The sequence below is a fragment of the Panthera leo genome, chromosome C2, assembly GCF_018350215.1.
Source record: "Panthera leo isolate Ple1 chromosome C2, P.leo_Ple1_pat1.1, whole genome shotgun sequence".
Classification (NCBI taxonomy): Eukaryota; Metazoa; Chordata; class Mammalia; order Carnivora; family Felidae; genus Panthera; species Panthera leo.
The window spans coordinates 8,973,150-8,984,508 of NC_056687.1; the positions used below are offsets into that span (position 1 = coordinate 8,973,150).

The 11,359-nt window shown below is 51.8% G+C and overlaps 1 protein-coding gene and 1 non-coding gene across 2 annotated transcripts; one reads left to right on the plus strand and one right to left on the minus strand.

Moving 5' to 3' along the window:
- The first annotated feature begins 2,903 nt into the window (after positions 1 to 2,903).
- Positions 2,904 to 3,997, plus strand: CLDN14 (claudin 14). Its single transcript, XM_042955732.1, has one exon. The coding sequence runs from the start codon at positions 2,928 to 2,930 to the stop codon at positions 3,636 to 3,638; it is 711 nt and encodes a 236-aa protein (XP_042811666.1). The 5' UTR covers positions 2,904 to 2,927; the 3' UTR covers positions 3,639 to 3,997.
- A 7,027-nt stretch (positions 3,998 to 11,024) lies between these two features.
- Positions 11,025 to 11,109, minus strand: TRNAQ-UUG. The gene has a single exon. It is a non-coding gene; the product is annotated as a tRNA-Gln (tRNA).
- Positions 11,110 to 11,359: the final 250 nt, after the last annotated feature.

Below are 11,359 nucleotides of genomic sequence, written 5' to 3' on the forward strand. Positions count from 1 at the left end.
CTTCCGGAGCATCAGGGATGGTTTTAGGTGGTTTCCGAGGAGATGCGTTCATTTGAAATTGTTTTTCCATTGAATGGCCCCACGGAGAAAAGTGGTTGCTGGGAAGCTGAATTATGACCTAATGTCAGTAGCAGCTGCTGGGAACTCCAGGGAAGGGGTGGGGAGCTGGTGTCTGGGAGTTGGGGGCTCATTAACACTCACTTCTTAAATTAGCAAATCCTTCTAGTACAAGTTTAAAAATAGCAACCTAATGGTTTCTAAAATTAGCAGTCACAGCTCTCCATAAATATTTAGACCTCCAATAAACTTCTGGTCCACTTCCCTAGACTAACGGGGTCAAGCAGGCTTAGCTTTTATGCCACATTCTTGAGGATCAGTGTACTTAATGATTGACCTTGACAAGCAAGAGCTTTGAGAAGCCTCAGAATGGCCAGGACCAGGGACAGCCTGAGCGGCCATCAGCCTGGGGACAACCTCCATGCAGGACTGGAAGGATCTCAAAGGCCACTTGGAGAAGTTGGGAGCCTCCAGGCTACGTGTAGGAACCGACTGTCCAGGCTGGCCTGGGACTGTCCCAGTTTCACACTGCGAGTCCCCTGCCCTGGGCAACCTCTCAGTCTCCAGCAAACCAGAACCGTTGGGTCACCCTGGCCACCTGAACCACTGCAAAAGGATCAAGACTAATGTTCTCCGGGGACAAGTGGGACAAGTGTTGACTCTCCAAAATACACTGATGACACCACTCCTCAGTCTTCATGCCAACGTCCGTCCTATTGACTTGCGAAGCGTAGCATTTGAAGGAGGAATTAAACCAGGGAAAAGACCAGCCAGGCCAGGCAGAGAACTTCACCCCCTGCACCCGGTTCCCCCATGTGTAAAACAGGATGAACAGTCGCTGCATGACCGGGTTACTACGGGGACAAATTTTATGTCGTTATGTCAGTGCTCTGCGAAGTGCCCGGCATCCCTCAGGCCCAGAAATGGGCACTTTTGGTGGTAGCTCTGTTGGGGCACTCAGCACATGGGGCGGGGGGCTCACTGCAGCAGCCCTGCCTCATCCATCAGAGTGACCCCCTACCCGGGTGCCATCTCCCCCCCCGCAGTGGCTGCAAGACAGCCGGCCCCGCCCTGCTCTGGACAGCAGAGATTGTCGGGCGCCCCCCACCCCGAGCCCAGCCCCTGCACAGAGTGGGTGCTCGCTAAGTGGAGGGAAGAAGCCTTGGAGCAGAGTCTAAAGAAAGCCAGCATCATGACAAGGCGCAGGTGGCCTGTCAGGGCGAAATGCGTGTGGAGACCACCGCGTCCTGAAGAAAGCATCATTTAAAACGCCTGTGAAAACCCTAACATTGACCACTGCGTGTCCTGCTGGGCACCACACTGTTTCGTTGTCCCCTAGTTTTGTTTGTCTGTTAAGCAGCATGGAACTAAGAAATACCCGCTGCAATGCTGAGACATCGAAGCCCAGTAGTTCTAAATCCCGCAAGATGACGGTACGGGCCCCCCGTGGCAATGTCACTTGTGTCACTAACCAAATCCTGCGCTGTAATTTAGTAGGGGGTTTCTCCACAAGGGGACCCAGGGTTAAAGACAGTCTCAGTGAGCCTCTGTGCTGCCTGGGAGATGCCCCCCAGCCCACATTTCGCTCCCTGCAGCCTTCCTGCGCTTAACTGAGAGGAAGGAAGTAGGTTTTGCCCACTGAGTTCTTCCTTGGTTTGGGATGCTGAAGTGACTTGTCTTCAGCAGAGAAGCTTCCAGAACCAGGAAACACTCTGGGGCCATGGAGTCCAGCTCCCTCATGTTAGAGAAAGAAGCTGAGCCCAGACAGACACCCCGAGTCACTCAGCGGGTGGGGGTGACAGGGTGGATTGGTACCCTGGCCCGGGCAGGAGAGAGGACCCAGTGGTGTTCACCAGGGTTTTCTACTCACCTGCCCGCCTTCCCTCCTCCCTTCCTCTCCTCGTCGCGTCCTTTCCCCTGCCTCCCTGCCTCTCTCCTTCCTCCCTTCCAACTCTTCCTGAGTGTCCCCTATTCGTCTGGCACTACATACATACCGGGTCCTTGCCCCCAAGAAGCGTTCTGGGTTTGGCCATGGTTAGAATTTCTGAAACCTCTGAAATGGCTCCGCGTTCCCGTCTCTCTGCAAGTCAGGTAGCGACAAGCACACCGCTCCGCAGACAGGTGTGAGGGGAGGTGCCCTGGTTTGTGGTTCTGGCCCCGGCACCTAAGGAGCTGTGACCTTGGTCACTCCCTGGCCCCTGACATCAGTGCGCAATCTCGAAGTTCACATCCAGCTCTGGGCTTCTGGAAGAAAGCGTCAGACCTGCCTGTGGGTATTAAACCTTTCCCTCTCTGAGAGCCCAGGGAAGTCACCCCCTTTTGGGAGACGTTTCATCCTGACAGGCAGTCTGGGGCTAATTTCTCAGGCACAGGTAGCACACACCTTAGCTCTTGTCAGTCCACGTGTGGGTTTAACAATGGAAGTGATTACGGACCAAGCAGCACGAAATGAGATTCAAACGCAGCCGAAGTGTTTAAGGGTAGGCAGAAGGTAGAACTTTCCACGCCGGCTTGCTAAGTGCTGATAGATCAGAAACTGGGGCTCTGGATTGCCCTTGCGGGGCAGGGAGGGGGGCGCTGGGGAAGGGCAGGCAGGCCAGATTTCTGCTGTCATCCCTTCCCCTTCTGGACTTGCAGGGAAAATGTCTTGGACAGGCAGCTTATCCTTGCACCCAATGAAGTGTCGGAAACTGTTTTTAAAAATATGTTAATTGTCATAGCAACTGCCCACGGAGAACTCAGTTTCGGGGGCAGAAATAAACGCAGCAAGATAATCTTTAACCCATTTCCCTTCTCTCCCTGCCCCGCCTCCCGCCTCATTAGGACTCCGGCGGGCGCCTGAGCGAGCCCGGCAGCCGGCCACCGGGGCCATGGCCAGCACCGCCGTGCAGCTGCTGGGCTTCCTGCTCAGCTTCCTGGGCCTGGTGGGCACGCTGATCACCACCATCCTGCCGCACTGGCGCCGCACGGCGCACGTGGGCACCAACATCCTGACGGCCGTGTCCTACCTGAAGGGGCTGTGGATGGAGTGCGTGTGGCACAGCACGGGCATCTACCAGTGCCAGATCTACCGCTCGCTGCTGGCGCTGCCCCGCGACCTGCAGGCGGCGCGCGCGCTCATGGTCATCTCCTGCCTGCTCTCGGGCGTGGCCTGCGCCTGCGCCGTGGTGGGCATGAAGTGCACGCGCTGCGCCAAGGGCACGCCCGCCAAGACCACGTTCGCCGTGCTGGGCGGCGCGCTCTTCATCCTGGCCGGCCTGCTCTGCCTGGTGGCGGTGTCCTGGACCACCAACGACGTGGTGCAGAACTTCTACAACCCGCTGCTGCCCAGCGGCATGAAGTTCGAGATCGGGCAGGCCCTGTACCTCGGCTTCATCTCCTCGTCCCTGTCGCTCATCGGCGGCACGCTGCTCTGCCTGTCCTGCCAGGACGAGGGGCCCTCCAGGCCCTACCAGGCCCAGCCCAGGGCCGCGACGGCCACCGCACCCGCCTACCGGCCCCCCGCCGCCTTCAAGGACAACCGGGCCCCCTCGGCCACCTCGGCCTCGCTCAGCGGGTACAGACTGAACGACTATGTGTGAGTCCCCGGGGCCCGTCCCTCCCCGAGTCCACAGCGGCACCAGGACCCAGACTGGCTCCGATGCAGGGTCCCGGCACAGAGTTTACTTCCGGGCTACTTTTTTGTCCAGAGGAATTAATATGAGTATGAGGGAGTGGGCTGAGAACACAGGGAAGGAAGGGAAAATAGGAGAGGGGAGAAAAGCTCTGTATACCAAAGACTTAAAAAAAAAAATCCTTTCTGTTTTTGTATTTATTATATGTATTTATGTGGGTGATTTAATTAACAGCTGAATGAAAAGCGACTTGGGAGTTGGGTCAGTGGGGTTTGTTTGCGATACAGGAATAAACCTCTTGGATGTGGTTGTTAATGAAATGGACAGTATTTGTTTCTGTTTCCAGTCTGTTCTGTCTGCTAAGGTCTTGTAACCACAACCTACTGTCAGGACTCCATATCGCCAAGCAATGGGGACCCTCAGAGGGTGGCCACAACCCACATATGATGGGAGAATCAGAGGAGGGCCAGGCTGATATTCATGGAAATGATGCTTGAGGGATATTCACCAAGAACAGTCACTCCAGCTTAAGCCCAGAGGCAGGGCAGGAAGTACGGGGTCCCTGGGGGAAAAGATAATTGCTTTAAATCACAAAGTAAAGATAACGGTCGTTTTCTCCTGGTAGCCTCCACTAGTAAGGAAGCAAAAGTCAGAAGAAAAAAGAGCAAAAGGCGCCTGGCCGCTTGGCTCCCTAGGCATTGGCAAGAAGCCCAGTTAGGAGCACGGCTCAAGCCCGACTGCCCCGCAGATCACCGCTGGCTTTTCTGGGGACAGAAGCATGATGCCAGCTGCCTTCAGAGCAGGTACCAGAGTCTGTTGACTTCTTTAGCCGGAAAGAACTGCTGACAGGGCCACATGAGCTCTGACTGCTGTCAGAACATTGATGATGTTTTCTGGTTGTGATCTAAATCACGTGGTCACAGAGCTGTACGTGGTCACACACACACACACACACACACACACACACACACACACACACACTCACTCACTCACACTCAGACTCTTACAGCTGTCCCATTAGCTGGTCCGGGGAGCTTGGTCCTGTTCCATGTCCTTCATTCCACAGCCTTGCCCATGATGTGCCCTGATGGTGCCCTGCTCTTGTCTCTGTCCCGAACCTCAAGTTCTGAACGTGTAAAGAAAATACCCTGTTGGGGGAAGAGTGGAGACTGAGACCTACCCACAGAGTGGCACTTTCACGAATTCCTCCATTCTCAAGGGGTTTTGTAGAAGGGCCACCAGGGCTCCAGGGTCCTAGCATTACTGCCTGCAGGGAAGAGAGCCACAACAGGTCAGCACAGACCCGGAGCCAACTGGCCAGGCTTGCTGCTGTGGCCTGGTGAAATCCTTGCCCCAGGACCAGGGGGGCTAGAAGGGGAGGCTCCAGGACAAGGGTCAAGAGGCCAGGCAGGCCGCAGCCTGGGGCCCCGGGATCCAGTAAGGCCAGAGGTGGGTTTATACTCTACGAACTTCATGCTTCCTCCTGACAAGGTCCTCCAGGCCCTCAGACCAGGCCATTGAGATGGTGACGGGGAATCCCAGCCGCCATGGGCTTCTCCTGCCATTGGTGTCTCCCCCAGACGGGAAGCTCTCACCAGTAATGTACAAGCACTGAGAGCCCATCTGGTCCCTTTGGGCCTTACCAGTTAGAGCTACTGAACTGCACCACTGCTGACTCGTAACAGCATGAAAAATTAGGGACTAATGGAGCAGCTCCGTACTGTTTATTGCTGACCTTCAGACCCCAGGCAACAAATGCCATGTCTGTTCAGAAGGACAGGTGCGGTCCATTTTAGCTTTTATCTGACCTCAGAGAAGCTACGCGGGCTGGGATCTGCCATCCCTTTCAGACCAGGGATTTACACCCGAAACGTCATCATTTCGTGCAGGTTGAAACCAGCAATTTTAACCTACGGTTTAAATTACACAAATAAATCAATCTGAACCAATAAAGAAGGCAAAGAAAATCTAAAAATAGCATGATGTTCTGTTAGTCCTACCTTGATGGTCATGGTCTAGAATGTGCCTGGTGAAGTTATTCTAGGTAATAGTACACATTAAAGAAAAAAAGTAGGTTTCTTTTTTCAAACTCTTTCTCGAATTCTGTCACAACTAAATTAAATATGTCCGTATCTCCTACTCAGGTGAAAGACCAATAATAATAGTGATTAGAATTTATTGAGCACTTACTATACGCCCAGTTCATTCTTTTTGTTTACTAATCTGGTCCAATGAGATAAATGCTATTCTTAACCTCATTTTACAAAGGAGGAAGTTAAATCCTTTAAGCATTGGACTTCCACTCAGGTCAGGATCTCGTAGTTCACAGGTTCAAGCCTGGCATTGGGCTCTGTGCTAACAGTACAGAGCCTGCTAGGGATTCTCTCTCTCTCTACCTGTCTCTCTGCCCTTCCTCCACTCACTCTCTCTCTCTCTCTCAAAATAAATAAACTTTAAAAATATTCTTTAAAAAAAAAAAGAAACAAAGGAGGAAATGAAAATATAAAGAGATAAGTTACTTGACCAGTATTTGCCCAGGGTCACAGCGCCAGTGAGTAAAAGACCCAGGATTAAAAGACAGGTGAGCAGGGGACAAATACGTTCACTCAAGTAGCAACGTGACCCATAGTCTCATTACTTTTGTGTCCAGACTATTTGCAAATAATTCAGCGATTATTTCAGGACCACATACGGCTCTTTCCACAATCATCATCCCACAGAGCTTCTGGCTCTGTCTGGGTTGATGAAATGTGATGTCAGACCCCGAGGTCCAAATTTGAAGCCCCATAGGAAGCAGGAAGTGACACACAAGACGGTGACACATGGATGGCTCTGTCCTATAGCCTGGCCAGCCCAAACAGGAAGTAGATCTGAACAAGACCTTGACTCCCTCCCTCAAGTAACGGGGTATAGGGATGAGTTCCCAGTCTCCTCCTTCACTCCCAACACAAGTGCCAGGCCCTGCTCCAGCCCCTCTTTGCCACATTACCACCAGGGCCGTCACTTAGATGCATGTTTTTGGTTTTGCCCAAATCTTTGGGACTGGCTGGTCTTAACTAAGTCTGCTTTGACAACAGTCTGGTCTCCTTTTGGAGGTATAACACACAACCCCAAATTTCAGAATAAAAAGGAAACTTGAGTCGGACAGTTGTTACGGATTTAAATTACAGCAAGACCCTTATGGGATAAGAAATGCTACATTTCTTTGCTTCTCTAAATCAAATCAAACTTGGCTCTGATCCAGAGAGGTCTAAAGCCAGCCATGTTTTCTGGTTCCCTACCCTGCATTTAGGTCCCAGGGCCCCAGCACTAAGGGAGGCCCTGGATTTGCAGGAGCCTTTAGTCCTTGGGGACACCTTGTTACCCACTGACGGCCAGCGTCGATGCCTTTACAGCCCAGGGCCTCCCGATGCTCCTCCCAGGCCACAGCCCGTGCATCCCCAGTCATCCACGTCGTGTTCCAGACCCTCCCGGGCCCTCTGTGAACAGACACTGGAAACCTCCACCCTGTGAACGCTTTGTCCCCATCCCTGACTCTGGGAAGCCACTTCCTAAGATGGAGCCACACCCCTCCTGTACTCAGAGCACCTGAGTGTCCCCTCTTGGATGACACACCTTGACTGCTTTCATGAGTTCCCAGAGAAGCCTGCTTTCGTGTCAGCCACTGTCGCCCTAAATGGAAACAATTTAACAACTATGGCTCATTCACAACCTGTGTGGTAACCGTCCATTACCTTATAGCGATAAACTGAAGACAGGGCCAGGATTTTCACTCCTCGGTGTCCGACCCCAAAGTCCCATGGTTGGCCACAGTGCCACCCTGCTTCTCCCTGCTTTGGTCCCTCCTTGCTTTCTCCCTGCCCAGCAAAGGGAACGGCATGAATGGCGACAATCCAGGCAGGAGATGTGGGTCTGGACCAGGTGGCAGGTTGGAAGGGGAAGAAATCGGGATGCACCGGAAGGCAGAGCCAGTGGGATTTACTGGCAGGCTTGGTGTGAGTGTGAAAAAAAAAAAAAAAAGGCATAAAGGATAATGCCAAGATTTGAGCCTGGATCACCTGGAAAAATGGGGCTGCTATTTTCTAAAATGAAGGGGAATCCGGAAAGAAAAGCTTCTGGTCCCGGAAGGGAGACTAAATCGTTCTCCAGGTGTTTGGTCTGAGCTGCCTCAAGTGGAGACGTGGAGTGGGTCTTGGATATACAAAGCCGGAGTTCAGGAAGAGGTCACTCTGGGAGCCATCGGCCCAGGAATGCCGTGCAAGCCAGCGGCTAGAAAGGACCACGTTGCAAGTGAACACACATGAGGAATCAAAGAGGCCAAGAGAGACTCACGTTTCGAGGCTGGAAGGATGAGGCGGATGGAGCCAGCAGCCAGAGGGGGAATGCCCAGCGAGTGAGGAGAACTGAAGAGAACGTTCTAGAAGCCGAGGAGAAGGGCGTGATCAGCTGTGTTAAATTAACTCCTCTACTTTCACGCTCACGCGGGATGTAGGTGCGGTGGCTGGCTCCATTGGCAGGGGAGGCAGCTGGGCTTAAGACAAGTAAAGGGAAAGCTGAGGGGGCTGCCAGGTGGAAGCAGCAAGCTGCCTGAGTGGAGAGCGAACGCACTAGAACAGTCTTGTTTCCAGTGCAGAGGTTGCGAGAGCCTGCAAGGAAAATACGCAGTTCCCGCTCTTCCTGCATAAGCACTAAGGCAGACCCATGGATCCCTCCCGAGGTAATACATTGGGGGTCCTCTCACCGGGTTCTGTATAGGTTCCCAAGAACTCTACCTCACATTAGTACTTTTCTTTTAGTTTACTTATTTCTTTATTCTGAGAGAGAGAGCAAGTAGGGGAGGGGCAGAGAAAGAGGGAGAGAGAGAGAAAATCCCAAACAGGCTCCCGGCTGCCAGCACAGAACCCAACATGGGGCTCGAACTCATGAACCCGTGAGATCATGCCCTGAGCCGAAACCAAGAGGCTGACGCTTAACCAACTGAGCCACCCAGGTGCCCCAAATGCTTCTGAACAGAAAGAAAAAAGATAACTATGTAAGATTTCAAAAGGAAACTAATGATAATTGACATGGTTGTCAACATATTTACAAAGTGTGGCATAGCAATATTTGTGCTCCTTTTCAAATGCACTAAATGACAATATCCGGCAATAAATACTGGAAGGCCAAAGCAGTAACGAGCATAAATAGTATTTTAAGACATTTGCAACGACTGTTATTTGATGTGAAAATATTTGTGATTTCCAGGAGTGATAAAGTCCCGAGGGCTGAAATTTAAAAAAAATAAAAAAAAATAAAGCAAATTGCTCGGATGACTTAAAGATACACTTAAAGCCCCTTCACATGAGAAGAGTTTGTGCAAGCAGAAATTCAAATTTCCTTCTGCACGTACGTAATAGTTTACTAAAATAAACCCTAAGAGGGGCGCCTGGCTGGCTCAGAAGAGAATGCAACTCTTGATCTCAGGGTTGTGGGTTCGAGCCCCACGCTGGGTGCAGAGATTACTAAAATAAATAAGTTTAAGAAAAATTTTTTAAAATTAAAATGAAATAAAGCCTAAGAGCTTCCCCAGGCACCCCAGTGGCCTTATGTGTATCTGTAGGGGTTGGGAGACCCCAGAACAGCAGCCCAGACCTGGAGCACAGTTCCTGAAGACAGCAGGAACCTGGCTCCACATTGAACTTCTCAAGAAGAGTCGTCTCAAGGCCCCAGGGGAAGGAATTGCAATGGCCCGCAGGCAGTATTCCCACCTGTTATAGACCCAGCAGGAGCTCCTCATGGTGGCCAGGGAAGCACCAGGCATAAGTACCCATAGTAGGTTTCCAGGCACTGCCATTTGCATGATCCACAGACAGGAGGGAGGGAACAGAAAACGAGTCCCCGGGAGCAGCCTTGCAAAACGAAGTCAGGCCAAGAGCAAAGCCAAACCCGTTACACGATTCTTCTGCCAGAAACGTCAGTTTCAGACAAATGACATTAGAATTAACAACGCCCAGTAGTTTAGCAGTCACTGTGCACTGGGGAGGGAGGAGCAAGCAGAGGTTGCCCGGGGCGGTGGGTGGGGAGGGGGAGAGACACTTGAGGAAACCTGGTTGAACTAAGATTTAGAGGATTACATCCTCTGCAGTGTCCTGTGGTATCTACATGCCTTTCTCCCCCAGGATGAAACACAGGGGTGTGTGTGTGTGTGTGTGTGTGTGTGTGTGTGTGTGTGTGAGAGAGAGAGAGAGAAAGAGAGAGACTGAGAGACCGAGAGAGAGACGGAGCCAGACAGAGACAGAGATGGAGACAGAGGAGGAGAGATTGAACTCTGAGGTCCTGGATATTTGAACCCATTTCTTTCTTGAATCAAAAAGCACAAAGCCAATGACTGGGCAACTATCCAAATGAAAACACAGAAATTTCATTCTAGTAAGTTATTTTAAAATACTACCAACTGGCCTTTGCAGGTGCGTGTGGCAGGGGAAAGGCATTAGCCAACAGCCCATTTCCTGCCTGGGAAAGGCCAGTGGAGGTCACCCCATAAATCTGGGCGGGCCCAGCCCCTGGGGGCGATTCACCTGCATCGTCCTCACACCTCTTGCTCTGGCAGCTTCACCTCAGAAAAGCTCAGCAGGGCGCACACTCTACACTTTAATTCCTTTCTCCTGAGGGGCTCTCGACTTAAAAGCTTGCCACCCGCCATCCCTCCTGGGCGACCGATGGACCGATGGACCGGCCCAAGCTTTCCATCCCACAGGGCAGCCCACCAGCTCCTGCCAGCAGCATCAGCCGCCTCCAGCTCTGGGGAGGTCTAGGGTTTTTTCGGTCATCCCAAGCATTTTTCCAAAATAAAGCATTTGCATAGATTTCCCACCCAGCGTAGTAAATAGCAAGAAGGCAGGATTTAACAGCCAGGACAACATAGGAGAGTTTGGGTCTAGTGGCTTCAGCAGGTGTCTAGGGAAGCTGGTGTCTGCTTTGGGGAGGAGCTTATGTGAATAAGGGGACCCAGTGCTACGCTTGGGAGTCCTTGAGCCTAGACAGAACCTGACCCCCAGCCTCTCCCCAGACAACCTTCTCAGCGGGAGAAGGAGCTTCTTTTTCCATTCACGGCCCCACAGATACTTCATTATGAAATTCACCATCTTCCTTTGCAATGACTGTGAATTGCTCTGCGATGCCCAGACATGAGAATATCACACGACTTTGTTATTCTAACATCAAATCCGGTTCTGATTTTTTTTTATAAATTTTTTTTGAATGTTTATTCATTTTTGAGAGACAGAGAGAGACAGAGCATGAGCGGGGAAGGGGCAGAGAGAGAGGGAGACACAGAATCCGAAGCAGGCTCCAGGCTCTGAGCTGTCAGCACAGAGCCCGATGCGGGGCTCGAACCCACGAACCACGAGATCATGATCCGAGCCAAAGTCGGACGCTCAACCGACTGAGCCACCCAGGCGCCCCTAAAATCCGGTTCTGATTCAAACCACAATGAGATACTGCCACGTGCCCGCTACAGTGGCTAAAATGTAAACGATCGACAATATCAAGTGTTGGCAAGGAAGTGAAGCAACGGCAACTTTTGTTTTTGGGAGGGAGAAGGCAAATCAGTATCATTACTTTGTTCATTGGCAGGGGGCACTTGGGGGGCTTCTGGGTGCTGGTAATGTTCCCTCTCTAGACCCGAGTGGTACTTACACAGCTGTATT